Source organism: Balaenoptera ricei, chromosome 2 (assembly GCF_028023285.1).
Source record: "Balaenoptera ricei isolate mBalRic1 chromosome 2, mBalRic1.hap2, whole genome shotgun sequence".
Taxonomy (NCBI): domain Eukaryota; kingdom Metazoa; phylum Chordata; class Mammalia; order Artiodactyla; family Balaenopteridae; genus Balaenoptera; species Balaenoptera ricei.
In genome coordinates this window covers 94,671,234-94,695,183 of record NC_082640.1, presented here as the reverse complement: position 1 = coordinate 94,695,183, position 23,950 = coordinate 94,671,234, and the positions used below count along the sequence as shown (strand labels likewise).

The 23,950-nt window shown below is 33.2% G+C and overlaps 1 protein-coding gene across 1 annotated transcript in view; it reads right to left on the bottom strand.

The window, feature by feature from the left end:
• TRPM7 (transient receptor potential cation channel subfamily M member 7) overlaps positions 1-23,950 on the bottom strand; it is a 111,906-nt gene that overhangs the window by 38,695 nt on the left and 49,261 nt on the right. The window contains exons 12-21 of the mRNA XM_059913310.1: positions 22,430-22,564; positions 19,011-19,064; positions 15,813-15,953; positions 15,390-15,524; positions 14,516-14,796; positions 13,278-13,506; positions 12,037-12,192; positions 11,819-11,962; positions 6,485-6,613; positions 4,714-4,992 (exon numbers count right to left, since the gene is read on the bottom strand). Coding sequence (XP_059769293.1) covers positions 4,714-4,992; positions 6,485-6,613; positions 11,819-11,962; positions 12,037-12,192; positions 13,278-13,506; positions 14,516-14,796; positions 15,390-15,524; positions 15,813-15,953; positions 19,011-19,064; positions 22,430-22,564 — 1,683 coding nt within the window. The remainder of the gene's footprint in view (positions 1-4,713; positions 4,993-6,484; positions 6,614-11,818; positions 11,963-12,036; positions 12,193-13,277; positions 13,507-14,515; positions 14,797-15,389; positions 15,525-15,812; positions 15,954-19,010; positions 19,065-22,429; positions 22,565-23,950) is intronic.

Here is a 23,950-nt window from a genome sequence, read left to right as displayed (position 1 = left end):
AGATTCAGTTTTTTTCTTTGTAAAATGGTTAAATAACGCCTTATTTGACCACTTAAGAGAACTACTAAGAGAACATATGTTTTCAATAAACAAAATCTTGGGATAAAAGATTTTTAAAAGGCAAATAATTCATCAAAACATTATTCACGGCATTTGCTGTAATTTGGAATCCAAATTAAGTAAAGAAAAAGCCCAACTCAAAAATTCAAATCAAAACCCAAACCTGAAATATTCTAAAATTATTCAAGGTCTGTTGGCTGATGATTCAGAGGTCTCTGGATTTCATACCTTTCGCATAAAGCCTATTTGACAATCTTCCTTATATTTGATCTAAATTTTAACTAATTAAAATATCTGAATATTCCATTTCTTATATCTAAAATGAGGGTTCCTAGCTTGAATGTATAGGTATATGGAGTGAGTAGGACGAGTTCAGCATTTACCATGTAATTTTCATTAGTCTGATCTCTATTAAAGATGTCAAATGTGAAGATTTCTTCTACTTTAATCTTTCATATCTTTATGAAAGATATGAAGCTGTTTTCTCTGATTAGAAATTCCCTGCTCAAGAAAAATTCCTACCTATTTTCTAAACTTTTTTCAAATACCATATTCCTTGTGAAAGCTTTCAGTCTTCACAAAACAGTTTACCATATCTTTCTCTATCTGCTCACATGCTTGTCTTATATACTAGACTGTGAATTCCATGAGGATCTGGACCATGTCTTATTCATCTTTGTAGTCTCAGCTTAGTATAATGCATAGCATATAACAGATACCCAATGATTAAAAAATGTTAAGTTACTCTAAGAATCTACTACATACTATAAAATTCATCTTCTTTATTCATTAAAGGTATACTTTAATGAAGGATTTCTTATACTCTGCAGCATCTACTTTAAGCAGATAATTAGAACAGTAACCATCTGAGAGTACTGAAGGAGGTAGAAAGGGAAGATGGCACTAGGAGAAAAAAGATAATGATATGATAAATAAATGGCTGACAAAGGGAAAGACATAATCCTGGTGGAGGGTGGTTCTAAAGAAGATCAAAGGTAAAGAAGAAAATGAAATATATATTTCAGCTCCCTATAATTGGGATGGGAGAACCAGTGGGAGTGTTGGGAGTACATTAGAGGTAAGATTCAGATGGAAATCCAGACAGCTCCACTTTCTCTTGGCTTCCTTACTTTTCCCATCTCCATCTGTTATTAAGATTGTTCACTTTTATACTTCCTGCACCTCCCATTTACTGTATATCACCATTAAATTAACCCAATAACACTAAGTCACTAAATAATCTGGTAGACAATGAGAGCCAGAGCGGTTTTTTGCCCTAAAACGTTAGGCTAAAACCAGTTCCTCCCCCAAAACCTTAACTCCCCTAACTTTTCCTGGAAATACCACTACTTCATGAAAGAATGCAAAATGGATGAATAATAAGTACTTCTTTGATGTGACAAATAATAAACCAGTAATTCTTAACTGGGGAGAGTAGGATACACTCTCCTAGAGGGAAAATGTGTAGTGTGGAAAATCAAGTATAATAATGAAACTTTGTATTCAAAAAATGTAAAAACTTTGTCTTCATGATGCAAAGCAATGCTGATAATCCTGTGAGCTAGTGGGGCTACTTAAAAGATAAATTTAATCTAGAAGACCAATTTTAAAAAGAACTGAGAAACAGCATACACATAATGAGCCCATTTCGATAAAACTATTATATACATTTATTCGTGTGAAGTTTGACACAAATAAACACACGTATTCATATATATGTCTTGAAGGATGGAAAGGTATACATTAAACTGTTAATACTGGATGTCTCTGGAGGGTAGTTTGTCTGCACTTGCTAAAATTTTTTACAATGAATAGTAATTTTAGAATAAGGAAAGAGAAGTTACTTTCACAAAAGCAACAGAAGCATAATAGAGTTTGCCTTTTTCAACTGAAAACTGAAAGTAATTTATGGCAGGAATAGGCCCAAATTTATGGCAGGAGTAGGCCCAGTACATTTTAGATTTTTTTCAGCTCAGTGCATAAAAAATTGCACATTAAACCTGACATGTATTTAAAAAACAAAACCTGCCAGTTGGTTAAGCCTATGGGAAAGAGCAAAATATTGGGCATATTATATCAGGAAAAGATTAGATGTTCTGGATATAAATTTTAAAAACAGTCTGGATCAGTAAAGATAGAAGGAAAGAGGTACCTAAAGACATAAACCACTGACAGTATTTGTTTAGTTAGCATTATCTTGCAAAGTGCATTAATAAGGGACAAGATTAGTGTGGTGGGTTGGAATTGAGCATGAGGAACCCTTGTGAGACTTTTTCAGACTGCCCCACTGGTTGAAAATCATCATAATGAACAATCTGACTAGCTGCTTTCAATATCCATACACTGAAAAGTCACTCCAAGATGATAAGGAAAGACAGAGAAATGTCAACCTACTTCTTTTATGGTAAAGAAAAATAAAAATTTGGGGGAAAAACTCTTCAATGGTTTCCCCTATATTTTTCTTCTCTAAAGTCCTAGTTTTCAATGTTCTATATACTCCAAGCTACTACGCCCTGTCTATCCAATTTGCTAACAAACTATACCTTATCACAAAAAAATTTCCAGTCAGGCTGTTCCTTTTTACTCCCATCTCTCTCAAGCTTTCGAAGAATGGCTCAGATTCCATTGCTTTAACAAAAACCTCCACAAACTTCTCTCTTTCCATGAATCCCTATATCCCCTACTCATTAACTTAATCAATAAACCACATTGATAGTTTACTAATATCTCATATAATTTCCTAAAATACTTTATGTAGGATAGGCTCCTCAAGCTAGATTATGCAACTGTTAAAAATAACTACAGGACTGATAAAGTCAAAAAAGAGAAATGTGGTTTCAGGGACAATATCCTAATAACCAATCTGCATTGTCTTGCATAGCAGTGAGAATATAATAAACATTAAAAACTACTTGGTGAACAATTACAGTTTTTTAAATTTATAATCTGCTGCTAAGGATATAAAAATAAGAGAAAAAAATCTTAACTACCAACCTATGAAAATACAATTAATGTTCAGTGTTTTTATGTTGTTTTTTTCCTACTTGAAATGGCTTTATCCACCCAACCAACAAATATTTAGTAAGGAGAAATCTACTATGTGACAGGGACTGTGATAAGTATTGAGATACTAGAGATATAAAGGTGACCAACACCAGACAAGGTTCCTACTCCAAGGAATTTGAAGTCTAGAGGAGAATATAAATAATCCAATAAGAATGTAGTTTAAAATACAGTTAGACACAGATAAATATTCTGAAGGGAAAAACATGGGTCCCATAAAATTATACAGCAAATAAACTTGATCTAGTTGAAAAAGATCAAAAAAGCTTCCTTGAAAAAAAAACATGTTGAAGCCAAGATCTGGAGGACAAAACTAAGTTAATTAATGAAAAAAGCTAAGGATATGAGTGTAGATGAGGGTGATCATTTTACGCAGAAAGAACATGAGCTATTCTTGGTTCTCTGATAGGGGCTGTGTTAAATGAAAAAGACAAAGGTTTGTGTGACTAGAACGTAAATAAGAGGTCAAAAATGGTAAGAGGTGAGACTCAAGAAAGCAAGGAAGATGTTACTACTGGAGGAAACTAGGTAAAGAGTACACAGAATCGCTCTGTGTTATTTCTTACAACTGCATGTTAATCTGTAACTATCTCAAAATTTAAAGGGAGGGAGGGAGAGAAGAAGGGAAGGAGGGAGGAAGAAAGGAAGGAAAGCAACAGTCAAACTGGGCAAGGCTTATGGGTTTCATTAAGTACACTGACTTCTAGCAGTAATGCAAAATCATTAAAAGATTTTTTTAAGAAGGAGAACTGACATACTCAGATTTGCATTTTGAAATATTACTCTAGCTATAATATAGATTGAAGACAGGCCAGAGTGCTTGTGAGTAAACAGATTACTATACTACTGCCAGCGCCAGATGATGACAGATTGGGTTTAGGGTAGTGATAGTAAAGATGAACAGAAACTCATAGATTGGAGCTAGCAAGTTCATATTTTTCAAATAGCCCTAGCAAGTAACATTTAAAAATTAAAATATTTCAAGAGAAAACAAATAAAATAAGCTTTCCTAACTTTATCCCATCAAATATTTTCTTCAAAAGTTAATATCCTGGGCTTTCCTGGTAGCACAGTGGTTAAGAATCCGCCTGCCAATGCAGGGGACACAGGTTAGAGCCCTGGTCCGGAAAGATTCCACATGCCACGGAGCAATGAAGTCTGTGAGCACCCACAACTACTAAGCCTGCACTCTAGAGCCCGCGAGCCACAACCACTGAGCCCACGTGCCACAACTACTGAAGCCCGCGCCTAGAGCCCGTGCTCTGCAACAAGAGAAGCCACCGCAATGAGAAGCCCACGCACTGTAACAAAGAGTAGCCCCTGCTCACAGCAACTAGAGAAAGATGACTCGCAGCAACAAAGACCCAACTCAGCCATAAATAAATAAATAAATAAATAAATAAATAAATAAATAAATTTATTTTTTAAAAAGCTAATATCCTTAGGAATGGGTCTATTCGCAATATGAGGCAAATAAACATGAACTATCATTCTCTGGTTCAAGTAAAACTACATTAATAACATATTTTTATGATTTTAAGAAAAAATATCAATAAACCCATGAGTATTATCAGACACCTCTCAACTTACCATTTTTCCAATCATCATTACATAAGGTCCTGCCTGTTGATTTACAGCTAGAAAATCTAGCAAACGCACATACCAAAATATTATGTTAAGACAGTAAATTAATCTTCCAGCCACAAAAACATGATTATCATATGCATTCTCAAAGTTCCATTTTGCTCCAAATCTTAGTCCAAATCCAATGAAGAAAGAAATTATGGCAATTGTATCACTGATATTGAAGTAATCACTAAACCACACTTTAATCTTCTGGCTTATTTTTCCAGCTTCAGACATAAAGATCTACAGGTTTAAACAAAAAAAAAAAAGTTTCATCACTTTCTTCCCATTAAAACATATACCAGAATTCAATTATACTGTCATAGCAGAATTTTATATATCATTTAATATTTCAAAGTATTTTGACTGTCTTGGCATTTGATCACCAAAACAATTCAATAAGATATCAAAGACAGATACTTCTTATCCTCGTTCTCTATATATAGGGGGAAAAAAAAGAAAAAAAAAGACCCACAAATAAATGACCTGCTCAACCAAGGTCATCCAACTAAGACACTGAAAATTCTGGATTAGAACACAATTCTCTAGACTTGGAATGTGAGATACTTGTAAAAAGTTGTTTTATTTTTCACTGAAACAACACTAGGATATCCAGGTAGGATCTTCCAAAGGTGCCTTATTTGCAGAAAGTAAACAACTCGATGGTTTAAGTAGCTATACTTAGCTCTTTAATATAAAAAATATTTTAAATTTTTTGTGGGGAATGGTAATACATTTACAGCTTCAAAATCATAGTGTATCAAAAGCAAATAGTGAAAAGTCTCCCTTCCACTCTTCACCCCTAGCCAACTAATTCTCCTTCCCACTACAGGCAATCACTTTTATTACTATCTAATAAATCCTTGCAGAACAGTTTTATGAATAAAAAAATTATTTGCAACTTGCTTTCACAATTTAACAACTTTAATTTCTTCAAACATGTTAGTAAAACAACAGATTTCATAAACATATGGGCCGTGGCACTCAAAGGCATTTAAAATGCATAAGCTATTAAATTCCTATTATACCTAAGTGGGAGGGAAGTACAATGCCTTCTATCTATTTTTGCAATTTCATGTATTCTCTAAATGTAAAATAGAGACATGAAATAATTCATATGTATTTAAATAACTGTGTTATAAAACAACATTTATATAGGTACTAGATTAAACAGAAAGTATAAAAAAATTTTAAAAACCTTTTTTTCCAAAATCAGGATATTAGAAAATTTACAGTTTTAAACTGAAAACTCTGATAGACACAGGGACAGAGGGATCTAAATCTAAACGATAATTCAATGGGCAATACAGTACACTTTAGAGCAGTATAACCTAAAAGCAAAGTAAGAATATACTTATAATTTATCTACCTGATTGGCTATATGTATATTTAATACTTTTTGAGAATGGCAAAGAACATAAACATCAATGTTGAGAAAATAAAACAAAAACAAATCTATTATTTGAGACAAATCATTATCTTTGTAATTGTGACAAAGTTAACAACACAATCTCTATTCTATGGCCATCACTTTTAGAACAGCAAAACCAAACAATCTATACTTCAATAACATCATCACCTACTGGGTGATGTAGGTGGGCATATGAATATACCCACCTACATCATGGTTATGTGTGTGGGTATGAATAACACATACCCACACACATAACCAAAACAAAACATAACACCCTCCATATATACACCAAGTTACTGGTAGGAAAAACTAAAGACATACCTCACGGACTTTCTCAATAGCATAGGTAAAAATATAAGCAATAACAATCCATTCTTGAACTGAAGGTAACTGTTCCATTTGTACAAGAACCACAAATGTATAAAGCATCAGAAATCCTAAGTATGCCAACTAATAAAAAAAGAAAATACAAGATATGAATAAAATTTATTATAAAATACAATTTCTTTACTATGAAAATTTCCAAGCATACACAAAAAAAGAGACAAAATGAGCCCCTGTGAAGTATCTCCCTTCAATCATTAAAAAAGTTTCAGAAGTAACTCTTCTTCCATGCAGACATTGCATTTATCAATCAACCATTTATAAATGGTCCCCAAGGTAAAAATGTGTTATTCTAGACTTTAGTTGACTTTTTAGTACTTCTCATAGGAAGAATTTTATAATACCAGGTTTATGTTCTCAGTATAGTCCACATAATTTCACTTATATTATACCTCAGGTATCATACTATAGAACTTCATCACCATCATCAAGAAACACATACTACGTGGCTCCTCCTTCCCCCGACCACGTAGTATTCCTAAGAAAGACAACTGGTATTGTATTAGCCAAGAAGTTCCTTCGGTTTTTAAGTAAAAATAAAAGACACATTTTTCATTTTCACCAAGAACTTTATTGAACAACATATTCACCCTTTTGTTCCACTACCTTCTGACATTTTTCAGGCAACTTCATAATTCCATCTTCCCAAAATTTTTATATTTTTGAGCAAAGAACTGTTCCAGATGCCTTTTACAGTCTTCCAGGGAATGGAAATTTTTTCCATTAGGAGAAGTTTGCAAAGAACAAAATAAATGGAAATCCGAATATGCAATGTCTGGTGAATACAGCAGATGCATGAGAACTACTCAGCCAAGCCATAACAGTTCTTGCCTGGTCATCAAAGAAACACGCGGTCTTGTGGTATCCTGATGGAAGATTATGCATTTTCTGTTGAGTAATTGCAGAAGCTTTTCATTGAGTGCTGCTTTCAGTTGGTCTAACTGGGAGCAGTACTTGTTGGAATTAATTGTTTGGTTTTCTGGAAGGAGCTCATAATAGAGGACTCCCTTCCAATCCCACCATATACACAACATCACCTTCTTCAGATGAAGACCGGCCTTTGGTGTGGTAGGTGGTGGTTCATTTCACTTGCCCCATGATCTTTTCCATTCCACATTATTGTACAGTATCCACTTTTCATTACCCATCACAATTTGTTTTAAAAACAGAATGTTTTCGTTACGTTTAAGTAGGGAATCGCATGCAGAAATACGGTCAAGAAGATTTTTTTCACTTAACTTATGTGAAACCCAAACATCAAAGTGATTAATATAACCAAGCTGGTGCAAATGATTTTCAACGCTTGATTTGGATATTTTGAATATGTCGGCTATCTCCCATGTGGTATAACGTTGATTGTTCTCGATGTCTTGATTTGATCGCTATCAACTTCAACTGGTCTACCCGACCACGGAGCATCATCCAGTGAGAAATTTCCAGCATGAAACTTCGCAAACCACTTTTGACATGTTCAATCAGTCACAGCATCTTCTCCATACACTGCACAAATCTTTTTTGCATTTCAGTTGTTTTTACCTTTCTTGAAACAATAAAACATAATATGCTGAAAATGTTGCTTTTTTTTCTTCCGTCTTCAATATCAAAATGGCTACACAAAAATTCACCAATTTTGATAAGCTTTTTTTAAATGCACGCTGATATGACAGCTGTCACAATACAGTCTAACAAAACTGTTTCGAATGAAGTTAAAGACAACTAAGCGCTACTAGAGCCATCTTACAGAAAAGACCCAACAAATTTTTTGGCCAACCCAATATTTTCTTAGCTCCCAATCACTGAGGTTGAATCCCAAGAAATGTAAACAAATATGAAAAACATTCTCCCTAGGTAAGAGAACATCCCACCTTTGAGACTCTTAACAAGAAAGGTTATAAGGAGATGATAAGGAACAATATATAATAACATCTGAAGAGTCATTTCATTTCAGAGGAAAACCCAGACTCTCTGACCCTTGAACAATTGTGGCTGAGAATTCTCTCACCGTTTTCCTTGCCTCTACCAGTTTTAAAATAAGCCATATCTTTGATTTGAGCTATAGCAGAGTAGGGAAGTAAACTGCAATAAGCAAAGAAAGAAAAAAGAAATTCCCTCAGTCACTTGGGGGAAGGAGCAGAATGCAAGGCCCCACCCCTAGGGGCGTCCTGGAGGGGGTGCCCCAAACCGGGGGTGGGGGGCGGGTACCCACTGCGGCCTCAGCCCCAGCCAAATAATACCTAAATGTTGGAGTTTGGAGCAGAGAAAGGTTTACTGCAGGGCAATGCAAGGAGACCGGTGGCTCATGCTCCCAAAAACCCAAACTCCTGAAAGGGTTTCAGCAAAGCATTTTTAAAGGCCAGGAGCTGGTTATTCCTGTATTTCTCCTGAGACAAAGGATGGGAGAGATTGGCCTTTTCAGCATTTCAAAGTCAACTTTGAAAGTTTGGCTTGTGGGTAGGAGCTGGTGAGGGAGATGTGTTGACACCTTTGAAGGTATATTCTCAAGATGCTGATGTGTTTCTTCAACATAATATTGATGAAAAAACAACCCAGAGCAGGAGGAAAAACAGGAGGAAATGGCAGCTTCTCAGGGACTGCTGACATTGCAAGATGTGGCCATAGATTTCTCTCAAGAGGAGTGGGAATGACTGGACTTTGATCAATGGGAATTGTACAAGGACAGATGTTAGAGAACTATAGGGACCTGGTCACCTTTTTGAAGCAAAAGAAGGATCTCTAGGATGTGAAGGGAATGGAAACAGTAGCCACACACCCAGCTATGTCTTCTTACGAAACCCAGATTTTGATGACCACAAAGCAGGCACGGAAGATTTATTCCAAAAAATGCTGCTGGGAAAACATGAAAGTTGTCGACTTGGAAATTTAAACTGCAATAAACTGTGTAAGGTCTTAACCAAGAGCTCTATTTTTCAATAACTACAACAGCATTTATAATGGAGCAACAAGCTATCCCTGCATTGAATCAGACAATAACTTTGACCGAGACCCAAGTCTTATGAAACATCAGGGCACTGAATTTTCAGAAAACCATTCTAAAAGTAATAAATACAGGAATGTCTTTTATCAAAGCTCATATATTACTACATATAAGAGGATTCATATTGGAGAGAAGACTTACAAATGTAGTGAATGTGATAAAGGTTTTAATCAGTCTTCAACATCAACTTACTCAACATCAGAGTATTCATACTAGAGAGGAACATTAAAAGTGTAATAAATGTAGGAAAGCCTTTAATCAATCATTAAATCTAAGTAGACAAAGGAAAATTCATACTGGAGGGAAACTTTACAAATGTAAAGACTGTGGTAAAGCCTTCAAATGGTGCTCAAAACTTACTCAACATCAGAGAATTCATACTGGGGAGAAACTATAAAAAATGTAAAGAATGTGGCAAAGCCTTTACCCAGGGCTCAAATCTTAAGCAGCATCCGATAATTCACACTGCACAGAAGCCTTACAAAAGTACAGAATGTGGCAGTACCTTTAATCAGCATTCATATCTTATACAGCAGAGATCTCATACTGGAAAGAAACCTTACAAATGTAGCAAATGTGGCAAAGCCTTTAACTGGTTCTCAAAAACATCAGAAAATAACAGTAGAAAAAGTAGAAAAAAACCATAATAGCAAAAAACGTACAAATGTAGAGAATGTGACAAAGCCTTCAACCAGAGCTGTTACCTCGCTCAACATCAGAGAATCCATAGTGGAGAGAAACCCTACAAATGTAATAAGTGATGAAAGACATCAGTCCTGAATATATACTTCAGAAAACACCTGAAGAGTTCACAGTGGAAAGAAACTTGAATGATGAAAAAAAATGTAAAAGTACTTAATCACAAATCAAATCTAAATAAATATCAGAATACATAGTAGAAAGCATGAAAGTCAGTAACTTTTCTGGCATTACTCTAATTGAGACTGTTACAGAAAATAATCTAAAGTTAAAACACTTATAAAATTTGTTTGTTGGTATTGATCACAGGATCACAGGGAATGATGTTTGGACAGGTGTAATTATTATCAGCATCTTTTTTATATTGGCATTATTTGAGATTATTTGAAAATAATATTAGGTAGCAATCATTTATTTTTATTACTCCATGGATGTTTAAAGACCCTGTAATGTAAAATGTACAATGAAAATCTAAATGGAAATGACATCTGTCATTGATTTAAACCACTCCTATAGATCACCATTAGTTAAGTGTTCAGGGAATCATTCTTTGTATTAAAGACAGAGGATCACTGTAAATCTTAAATAGTTGTGACCATTTGCTTTTAAGGATAAAAGGATGTTAGTTCATTAAAATCTTGATAAACATTCATTAAATCAACAGATAGAAGTCATGAATATTAGTTGGCATATTTGAAACAAATACATCTTCATCAATAACTAAGAAAAATGTAGGGAACCCTTCCATAAGAAGTTATAAAATTACTGTACATCCATGTTTACTAAATAACTAGGCTTCTTTGTGTAAATCATAAAAATCACAATTCTCAGATCATTCTATCCAAAGAACAAGAATTCTTCTGAATTACTATAATCTGTATTTTGATAGAGAATCATAGATGGATTGTTAAAGGTTTATTTAGACCATGTGTGAACTTAATATGTTAATTAATAAAACTGAATGGTTTTTAATGTGGTAAAAAAAAATTTTGCTCAATTTTAAAATATACCATATTACTAATTCGAAAAGATACATGCACCCCAATGTTCATAGCAGCATTATTTACAATTGCTAAGATATGGAAGCAACCTAAGTGTCCATCAACAGATGAATGGACAAAGAAGATGTGGTAAATATATACAATGGAATGCTACTCAGCCATAAAAAAGAATGAAATTTTGCCATTTGCAGCAACATAGATGGACTTGGAGGGTATTATCTTAAGTGAAGTAAGTCAGACAGAGAAAGACAATGATATCACTTATACGTGGAATCTTAAAAATACAACAAACTAGTGAATATAACAAAAAAGAAGCAGACTCACAGATATAGAGAACAAACTAGTGGTTACCAGTGGTGAGAGGGAAAGTGGGGAGGGGCAATATAAAGGTAGGGGATTAAGAAGTACAAACTATTAGGCATAAAATAAGCTACAAGGATATATTGTACAACATGGGGACTATAGCCAATATTTTATAATTTTATAAATGGAGTATAATCTTTAAAATTGTGAATCACTATATTATACACCTGTAACATATAGTATCAATTATACTTCAATAAAAAAAAATCATACCGTGTTAAACCAGAATTTTACAATTGGTGCATGATAAAAGGCATAAAACTTTCGTGTGATTGGAAGCTTTTTTGATTTTATTTGTATCTCCATTTCATTCTTCCCTTCATTCCTGTCCAATATTCTTACTTCTTTAAATACTTCCTAAAATAAAAAGAACATTTATTGTACATTTATTCACAACAAATTTATATTTACTTTAAATTTTTTTTCCTTACCATGGGAATCTCTTCTGTTATGTTTTGAAAGTTGTTCTCACTATCTTCCATTGTCATTTGATGAGCATCTTGAGATTGTGGAATATGAGACATTTCAGCCTTAGTTTTATATTCTAACATTAATATGGCAGGTGGAACTAAAATGCTTAGTATGACCTAAAAATTTTAGAAACACAGAAGTTTACATTTTAAAATTAATGGCCTTCAAGAATATAATAAAAGCAATAAAAAGGTATAAAATCTCCTAATTATTAGTTAGCCATTTTGTCCCTGGTGGTGCAGGGAAAAAACAAAAACTTCACATTTTACTTATATAGAAAGAGGCCAGGTTGAATTGTTTTAAAGAGTAACAAAACATTTGAGTATTACGATATAAGGGTATAGAAAAGATTTAATAATTATTATAGACTTGTCCTGTTAAAAAATCAGGTTACAATTTGTTCAGAAAATACATTTTTGTTTAAATAAAATATAAGCCTTATGAAGTTAATATGTGCTTAATTTTATCCTAAATCTCTCTGCAAGTGTTCCGTGTCACAATGTGATTACTCAGCTTGTGCCTCTATAAACAAAAAGGTTTATTTCTGAAATTTTATGTATTACCTGCAAAACCCTCAAGCACAAAGAAATTATAATTGTGTGTCAGGGTTTCTATTATAATTGTATATCAGGGTTAATCCTTCACCATTATTTTTAGTATATGATCAGTATTTATTATCCACTTACAATGATCAGTGATTAAACTACTTGCCTGATTTCTGCCTTCTATATTCTATACCTTTTTTCAGACATAAAATAACAAAAAGGAAAGTTTAAAGTAAAATCTCTCACTGTAATGAAACTGAAAGTACCAGACAACATTTTATCCCAATTTTTAACCATAAAAACTGAGCAGATCCAATATACTTCAAGCAAATTAAAAGTAACAGATTATTAAGTTAGTAGATAGGTCCTGAATTTTAGAATTTGGGAATCATCTTTTCATAAAGCAACAACTTTTTTTTCATGGCTGCTATAAATGCCAATACTCCCATTTGTTGCTCTCATGCTTCTGGCTCAGACTGGGGAAACAATCACTATACACCACACCTGAAAAGGATTCAGAGTGAAGACTAAGAGGGATAAAATGCCAACACCACAACCCCTACCCTCACAAATCAAGGCATTTTACTATACAGCTGAGCTAATTCCTCTGTTCTTTTTTATCTAATCACACACTTTATATTATTTCTAAGGTATACCTTGTACCAGGAATTTTTCCTCATATTCAGCCTTCCCATCCACATATCAGATAACAACATTTGTGTACAGGTGTGGGCTACAAAAGGTCTAAGTCTTGAAGAAACTGCTAACTTAAGACAGGTGGAATTACTCCAATTTTTCAGTTCATAAGTGAGCAATTTCATAGCCATGGTTTCATCTTGTCTGAAGGATTGTTCTAATAATTCAACTGCCAGTTGACCAAAATCACTATCAAAAGATAAAAGCCAAAACATATTCAGATTACCAAATTGCAGTTTTAAACCATTATCCTTAAAGTCATTCATAACATGTTCCAGTTTTCAATATTTTCACACACACACTTAGGGAATTGTGAGGCCCTATGTTTTCAGATATCCACTACTATGTGAAAATCACAAAATATTAAAATATGCCACATTAGGAACAAGACTGAAAATGTGATTCCAGAGCACTTTCCCCTGGTCCTAGAAATAAACCTATAGACTCACAGGAAACCCAAACTGACAATATTCAGATACTCTGTTCAGAAAGTCTCTAGACAATATTTCAAACATAGAAGATGGTTGGTACCCAGTAGAGAGGAAGAATAATGTGAATAGGGACTAACCTAATATGAAAAACATCTTAATCTTAAATCCCTGGTAACATGATCACAGGATCTCTATTTGAGTTATTTCCAGTAACAACTCTTACTCTCTTCCAAAGACAGCCCATTTTGGGGGAGGGTGGTCCTATTCTCTATTATAAAGCTTCCTACAAACTACCTTTCTAGCTTAATATTCTACTACTCCCCTAAGTAGACTGTAAAACTTGTGAACTATTTTATTCTTCTACATATGTAGTTCCACCATCTGAAATGCCCTTCCAGCTGAACTAAATTTATTTCCTTAGAACACAGCTCAAACCTCACCTTCTTCCTTTCCCTACCACTTCAAATGGAACTTTTCCTAATCTAATTGCTATTATGTACAACTAATTATTAAACTTATTTCTGGCATTTCTTCTTTCTTGTTGAGATATTTAACTCTTGAACTGCAAACAATATACATGCCTAGGCAGCAAAGTTTCTTTCTGAGTTTTTTTTAAAAAACTTAAAACATTTAGAAAGTGGGTTTCTCTTAATTTTTCCAATAAAATTATAACACGTAACCTAATTAGTGCGTGGCACTATAATCTCCACTTAAACCTCATCTATTTTGTATTTTTAAAATGTTTCAAATGATAAAATGTAACTTACTTGGAATACTGTTTCAATTCCTCTGAAGTATCATCTACGAGGTCACTCTGCTTTGCTTCATATGCCATTGAACGATAGATCTTACAGGCAACTAATGCTTTAGCCATTGATTCTTCACCATGCTGCCACAAAAAACGGGCCATGACCTGCCTCTTCATAAGGCAAGCCCAAATTAGCAGTTCATTAAGTGGATAAGGAAAGCGCTTGGTTTCTGGATCATCAATATCTACAATTTCATCTTTGGTTCTTTTCTTCTTTCCTTCTTCCACAGCTGTATCAATCTTTAAGAGAAAATAAATGTTATAAGGCTCATCAAAATGAGGCCATATGACATTCATGTGAGAATTTTAGTAAAATACGCTTTATTCTTCAACTTCATACAGCTGCACAAATGAAAATAGTATAAATTTTACATACTTGATTTTTATTATAGCTCATATTCATTTCATAGAAATGTCATTTCCAAAAAAATGTCTTTGCAACAAAGTTTTCCAAGATTAAAGAAAGGGCCTAAATATTTCAACTAATATCCAATAAAACACAGTTTTAATGAAAAGAAAGTTTGGATAACACCTCTGGTCTTGCATGTTGTTAATCAAGTAAATATAGAATAAAAGGAGGCAGTTAAGCAATAATCAAAACATCTAAAAATTTTGGTCATTATCATAGTTAAATACTAAAAAATAACAGAATCATTAACCAACAATGAATATCTTTTGGCATATAGGAAAATGAAGAATCAAGGATATAATACCATATCTAAAAACAAAAGATAATTCTTACTAAAACAAGGAGTTTTTTGTTTCATAATACTAAGTAATTTAGAAAGAACAAAATGCGAAAGCCAGAAAGGGTAATATTTAAACAAATATACCTTTGGTCGGTAGGGCTGTGCTGTTTTAATGAAATGATTATGCCTCATTTTTTCCTTTTTATCTGCTCTATTGCTGAAAGATTCCTGACTCTTTCGCAACTGAGGAGTGCTGCTGGAGGTATTTCTGCCAGACCTCTGAAAATAAAAGCTTATTAGATTTTATAGATTTAAATATGCTGATATGCTATAAAAAATCAGTTTTTACATATGTATGTATATATAAATATATGTGTGTACGCACACCAAAAAAAAAATATAGTTTCTTCAGGATTTCAATTACAAAATATTTCTAAGTACTCTTAGTTTAAAATCTCATGTTTTTAAGGCAATCCCACTTTTACCATTCTAAGTAATTTTTAACTTTTAAAGTGTGTAAGTTTATTTTAAAGCACATCTATAGACTTCCCCCCAAATATTACGTACCCGATTATTTCCACCAAGACTATTATATATTAATCGAAAACGTTTCCGAGTGTAGGTGCATCTATAGGTTCCTCCCATAAGATATTCAATAACAAGTCCTATATCAATTAGAGTGATCTTATATCCTGGAGGAAGATTTCCCTGAAAACAAAGCATTAGTTTTAAAAAGACAAAATAGTATTTCTCAATATTTCCATGCCATGCCTAGAAATGTGCCTACTACTCTCCAAAATAACAAATGTTTACTTGTTACAGGAAGCTGGAGTTGCCAGCAGCTACCTTTACAGAAGAAGGGAGTGACTTGTTTCTGTTTTCTTTTGTAAGAAGAGAGATTCTGAGGTTTTGAAGTCCCAACGGTGTGGCTCAGGAAAGGAGTATGGCTTACAACAGGAAGATAATTTGATCTCTCCACTGTATTAATACTTCACACACACAGGCAAAGAAACCTCTAAGTGCCAAGTATTCTGTTTCACCGTGGCACATAAGTTGCATTTTCCTGCATAAATAATGCTATAAATGTTTCCTGAGGGGCCCATTAATACTTATAAATATTTTTAACCAAAATTATATTGGCCATATTGTAGATTACACATTTTTATAGCCTTGACTAGAATTCAACTACCACCTATAACATTGTTCAGAGATAAAACTTCATTTTCCCAGGGCATCAATTTACAAATGAACTTTTGGAACATAAGCCATTTGTGAGTTTGGAAAGACTGTTTCAGAATGAATTATTGGTTAAAGGGTTTAATCATCAGATGAGTTATATATATTAACCAATTCTGCCCTCTTAACACCATCACCATTCTTTTCATTTCCCTAATTATAATTTCATGAACTTAGTACTTTTTAAAATGCTTATATTTTTTATATTTTGGCTTCATCTGTGAAGTTTCTAATTTCTAGATATCTATATTCTTTAGATCGCTAATTTAAAGATATCTATATTCTTTAGATCGCTAATTTAAAAACTAATCATAGAGTCTGTCATACAGAGTGAAGTAAGTCAGGAGAAAAACAAATACAGTATGCTAACACATATATATGGAATCTAAGGGGAAAAAAAAAAGGTCATGAAGAACCTAGTGGCAAGACTGGAATAAAGACACAGACCTACTAGAGAATGGACTTGAGGATATGGGGAGGGGGAAGGGTAAGATGTGACAAAGTCAGAGAGTGGCATGGACAGATATACACTACCAAACGTAAAATAGATAGCTAGTGGGAAGCAACCGCATAGCACAAGGAGATCAGCTCTGTGCTTTGTGACCACCTAGAGGGGTGGGATAGGGAGGGTGGGAGGGAGGGAGATGCAAGAGGGAAGAGATATGGGAACATATGTATATGTATAACCGATTCACTTTGTTATAAAGCAGAAACTAACACACCATTGTAAAGCAATTACACTCCAATAAAGATGTTAAAAAAAAAACTAATCAAAAAACATACTTTCATCTTAAATACAAGATTTTTGTTTTTATTTCATCTTAAGCAACCTCAAAATATGCTCTATGATTAAGGATGTCATGTATGATAGATATTTTAGTTCTATTTTTTTTTAAATCTGACAAATTCCCTTATGTTATGAATTCACTTGAATGGGGAATACTTAATTTAAGGAAAATAATGTGAGTTATCTAAAAAAATGATAAGCAATTTCTCAAGCTATACAACTAACTCTTAGAAAACTCATTAATTTGAATTAGAAAATATTCAATTACTGTTTTTACTTTAGGATTTTTCACTTATGCAAGTAGAAAAACTGGGCTTATTATTATAGCCATCAATGTAAAAGAAGTTAACAAATAACAAATCTCCTATGTGAGGTTCCCAGAATTAACAACTATAGTTCTGCTAAACCACATAAGTAAATCATAATGCAAATGTGTTTATTAAGAAATCCCCGGACTGAAGGTCTCCCTCATTATTCAAGCTTTCTGGGAAGGAAAAAAAAAAAAAAGAAAGCTTTAGTTATTTAAACAAAACAAACAAAAATTAATGTGAACTGTCCAGAATAGGAAAATCCACAGAGATAGAAAAGAACTAACAGTTGCTTAGGGCGGGCTCAGAGGCAAGGAGTAGAGAAGCAGCAGGAATGGGGAGAGACTGCTAATGGGTACAAAGTTACTTTGGGGGGGTATTGTAAATACTCTAAAATTGTGGTGACGGTGGCACTACCCTGAATATAGAAAGTCACTGAACTATACACTTTACATGGATGAATGTTATGGTATGTGAAATACATTTCAATAAAGCTACAAAGAAAAGCACATGGAAAAAAATAAAGAAAAAAATTTTAAGTATGACAAAGTCTAAGTTCTTTCTATGAAATGTTAGTTTAGTATTAAACATATTACAAAACACAGAAAATGACATTTCTATCAAGTTTTCCATTTTTTAATAGTACACTCACACTTAATGGCAAGTAAAACATTTGAATGAAGAATTCTAGAATGAAAGCATTTTAGTTCAGAAACTTTAAAAATAATTCAATTAACTAAATATGAGTACTTTTTCATCAAGGGAAATAAAACTATTGGATATCAATAGTTTAAATTGTTATAATTTTTAAATAAGTGTTTAAAACTATTAATTCACAGAGAATCCAGTAGAAAAGAAGAGGAATATCAGTGTGTCAAATTTAGTCACCACAGAATGGCTTCAGACCATATGAGAGCATTATATAGGAAATCACTACCAATACTGAATATAAAAGAAGGGGGAAGAGGGAGAGAGAAGGAGAGAGACAGAGATGGGGGGGGGGGGGAGAAAGACATAAACAGAGAGAAAGACAGAACATTTTCAGCCTTTTTATTGGCAAAATCTGCCATTGAAGATCACCAATCTGTGTTTCTCTCAATGTCCTTTACATGCCCAGGGAACAAATTTCTTCTTAACACAGAGAAAGAAGATCTTCCTTTATGAACAAATAAGCATTATGAACTTCATCATACTGTACCCTGGATGACTAGAAGCTCAGGTCTTAATTCCATAAACTTTCCTTTCTCTTGATTTCTGATATATTATGCTCTTTACTCCTGTATTACTACAAATTTATCCCTTATTTTAATCTCGATCTAAAAAAAGTCACTTTATTGCTAACTTTAAGATGCACTGAAATGCTTTCTAGAAACAGATGAAGTATAAATGACTTTTTTAAAATAACATTTTTCGAAAACAAAAATAATCTCTTACCTGTTTGACATCTCGAACAAGATGAAATAGCATTGGATTAGTTGGGCCTTGTTTCTTTAAGGAGAAAATAATTAGAGGAAACTATTATTTTTCTTCTAAAATAACTTAAACAATTTCCTTTTTGTTACAGGACTTTTGTTCTTACACAAATTATATTGTTTTTGAGTTATACAAGTTCTGTTCATAAAATGGAACAAAGAAAAAGATGTAACTATTACATGTTGTCATATTTACCTTTAACAAGATATATAATTTCTTATGCTCTTACATTTTTACTTATGCAAAACACAAAAGCTTTTCTTTTCTAAAAGTCATGCAAACATTGCAAGCTTCACAATTATATGTTAAATTTAATTTATATTTCATTGATAATGGAGGCATTCTCTTTCCTCTTGTTAAAATGTCTGTACCTCTGTTTCTGCCACTAATCATCAAGCTGTAGCAATACATTAAATATTTTGGGTAACAAACTTTTAACATTTATATATGCCATCTTTTCCCTATTATCTTAATTCTATTTAAATATTACAGTAGACTAATGACAAGTTTCATTTTTACATTAATCTTATTTTGATGGTATCCTGTATTTTGAAAAAATACCCAGGAGTATATCTCCCCCCATCAAAACTGAGATAAATGGGCCAAAAAGATATTCTTCTAAACTTTTTAGACAGTGCTCTGACCTATATGAAATTTACTGCAATTGATTCTAAGCAGCACAAATCAAGAGAATTATTGTCAATACTTTAAATCTATTGTTTAAAAGAAATATCAAATGAGATTTTTCTCCCACCATTGTGTTACTGTTAATTTTTATGAGGTTATTGTAGTAATCAATTCAATGTACTTCTCCATTTTGATTACATATACTTGGTAATACATTCTCAAATCTAAGTGGGTAAACTTATTATTCCTTTGAAAACAATATTATTTTCTTTGATATTAGTGGCTTTCAAATTCTATATAATATCTAAAGATGGCTATAACTGATACTGCATTCTTTTTATAGTATTTAGTCTATAGACTTAAGAGCTGAGTTCCCTCAGCTCATTCTCCTCGTAAGTTAATCTTTTTTAATTTAAAATGTCAATTATTTTTAACATAAAGAAACAAACTTAGTAGAAATATTTACAAAAAATCGGTAATATTTTAGTGCACTTAGATAGACTTACAAAATATTTACAGCTCAAACATTTCTGAAATGCAAAGTATTATAAAAAATAAAGACAGAGGCCTGTAAGTTAATTTTTAAAAAATAAATGTGTCTTCCAAGTGAATGTGAATTATTTCATGCTTTTTAAGTATTAGGAAGCTTCATTGTATTTTCTCTAATAGTATATAATCAGAGAGAAACACAATTTTTGTAATTCTATTTTATCTTAATCCATTAATGTTTATTCATTAAATATGACTTCTTAGTAAAAAATAAGTACACTTTAACACAGCAGTTCTCAAAAGTGCAATCTGGGGACTCCTGAAGGCCCCCAAGACCCTTTTAGGAGGCCCATGAGATCAAAAGTGTTTTCAGAATCATGTTAAAATGTTATTTGCATTTATTCATTCCCATTCTCTCAGTGTTCAGTGGAGTTTTCCAGAGGCTTCATGATGTGTGATATTGTGAGATTAAATTCAAAAGCAAACATGAGAATCCAGCTGCCTTCTATGAAACCAGACATTAAAGAGATCTGTAAGCCATAAAAGTACTCTACTCTCCTCACTAATTTTTTTGTTTTCTTGAAAAATATGTTATATATGTTAACATGTAATGGATTTATTATTTGTACTGAAGTACAAATTAATAAATATGTTTAAAATTTCTTGGTGTTACATTCCAATATGATACATATCAACACACATAAGCAAAACCTCTCTAGAACAGCTCTTTGATGTCCTCAATTTTTATGGATCTTGATAACAAAAAATTGAGAACCACTGCTTTATCATGTTATATACAATCCCTTAAACTTTAAAAAAATTTACCAATAATTGATGCTGAACATTAACTATTATCTTAATAACTTTGAGTTATACAGTTAAAAAAATTACTTGCCTTGCTAATGGGATCAATTTTTATTTTTAGTGTTTTGTATTTGCTTTACATTTCAGGGATAAACCTTACTTTGGCACAATGAATAATCCTTTTAATTTTTACATCTATTTGCTAGAGACAGTAGAACGCCAACAAATCCCTACTCAAAGGAAATTTACAATCCACAGTGGAAGACATAACTGTACTTAACAAACTGCACCACTGGGCTTCACTGTAGCACTGCCTTGGCATTTGAACTAGGTTCCAAACAAAGAATAAAATCCAGTAAGTGGGTAGTAGTAGCTGGAAGAAAAACACATACCAGCAGTGTGTAAACAACTAATGCTTTTTTAAAAAGTTTATATTTTGGGGAAATAGTAGGTAGATGACATAGTTGAAATATCCACTATGCGGAGGTGGGAGATAGGAATTAAAAGGCCAAGTGAGAGAAATAGCTGAGGCAAAATTTCAAAAGCTGGAGAGCTTTGAAAACCAAGTAAAGGGTTTGAGTATTATTCTATACACATTGGGGAGCCATCAAAAGTTTTTAAACTGGGGAAAGATATGATAAAGTATGTCACTATAAGAATATTTAGGTTAAAGATTTGAAAATAGACAAGGAAATTAGATTACTGAAATAGTACAGGCTGGAAATGATTGAGTAGTACAAAGACATTAGGAATGAAAAGAAAGAGATAAATAGGTAGAAACTGATAAATAAAAGGAAACAGCTTTGCAGAGAAGTCAAAGTTAGAAAGCTAGGATTTGGTCATAGTACTCCTCAAGGTATACTTCTATTAGTAATGAAAAACCATTAAGAAGAGTAGTATTTACCCTCTCCAATGTTAGTGACATGAAATTTGAAACAAAATGAGAAAGCTTTGTAAAAGGAATAATTAGTTTTCAGGAGCTCTTTAAAAGAAAAACTGAAAAACAGTATGTAAGCTGAAAGTACGACACCACAAGGTCAAAATCATGAATGTAAACACCAAAAAGGAGAAAAGAAAAAGCAATGTGTAATTTCTCCATTGGTCAAAGGAATCAAAAGAAATTTGGTGTAACAAATGACTAGCAAGAAAAAGAAGAAATATAATGACTCTATAATTAAGAACTTGATCTTATAGTTTTAAAAAGGGGTGAGGTGAAGGAAAGCGTTGTTAACACTACATCTCTTTCCTATGTGGCTATGGTGACAGAGAAGGTCTCCAGAAATAGGGAAAGGGTTTCAGACTGTCATATAAACAATCTATACTAAGACTGGCTGTAATTTTTCCACATAATCCAGCAAAACATTAAAGGTTTTACCAATAGGAATGAATATACTCAGGTAAAATGACACTTTCCAAAGATGATAAAACTTAGTCCACAAAGAATTTTAACATACACTTACAGTGTTGTAAAGTTCTTCCAGTCTAGGAATGGTAAGGAATTTATGCATGCTTACTCCATTTTCAATAAGAAGTTTTACAAATGCAACTCTATCCATTACAAGAGCATCAAGCATAGCTTGTTCCAAGGATCCAACCTAAAACAGTATCAACATTAATAAAATTATACAAACAGTTCTACATGCAAGTCCTTAGGATTTATACATATTTGTTCCTAAACAGTTTTAGAACAAAATTAAAAAGATGCAAAGTAATAAAAGGCTAGGACTTAAGGTATATAGGGAATAGATAAAAAGACCTCACTAGAGTAGCATTCCCTAAAAAACATTCTGTAGGACAGCAAGGGTTATGTGGGGGGGGGGGGGGAACAAGAAAGAATCCACCATCAAGTAAATTTTGGGAAAAATATCTTAGAGCAATGGTTCTCAGTGTTTAAGAAAGGTTTTTTAGAGGGATCATTTCAATAATTGGGGGCCACTACTACATTTAATGGACACGGTCAAAAGATACCAGAAATCATACAATATGCCAGACAATGTCACTCAAAGAGGAATTGCCTTATATCTCATACAACTTTCTATTATCCTGTTAGATTCTCACAAATGAAAATCCAGTAATTCTGCTTTACATATAAACACAAAGTATTCTGTCACAAACTTTCCAAAAATACAACTGCTATGTAAGTCAGAAAAGATTGTACTTAGTTTTCTTTAGAACTGTAACAGAAACCATTCACCGTCAGAGAAAAATCGTATCTCTTAACAGCAATACAACATGTGGCACTGCAGTTTAATGTAACACGTGTTATCAGTCAGCATTTGTAGCGCTCCCTTGTAAGTTTTTAGAGACACTTTTACAGACTTCAACAGACAATGAATCAAATACTCTAAAACCAGTGAAGACACAAATACAGAAATTTCACTTAGAAGCATTATAAAAGTCATCTTATTAATGTAATAATATTAGTATATTTAGTATTACTGATATATTAATATTTTAATAATACCTCATTGCTTCTGTATAGTTTTAAATATTTTGGTATCATAGGATAAAAAACTTTGTGGTGAAAATCAATACCAAAAGCACTGGGTTTGGGCTTCCCTGGTGGCGCAGCAGTTAAGAATCCGCCTGCCAATGCAGGGGACATGGGTTCGAGCCCTGGTCTGGGAAGATCCCACATGCCGCAGAGCAACTAACCCTGTGCGCCACAACTACTGAGCCTCCACTCTAGAGTCCATGAGCCACAGCTACGGAGCCCACGTGCCTAGAGCCCGTGCTCTGCAACAAGAGAAGCCACTGCAATGAGAAGTCTGTGCATGGCAAACGAACAGCAGCCCCCACTCCCCGCAACTGGAGAAAGCCCGTGTGCAGCAACAAAGACCCAACGCAGCCAAAAATAAATAAATAAAAGAAATACATTAAAAAAAAAATCATTGGGTTTTTTCACCTTTTGTTTTCTAATCTTTATTGTCTTCAGAAGTTTACCATACAACTATACAACTTCTCTATAGCAGTTTCTATTA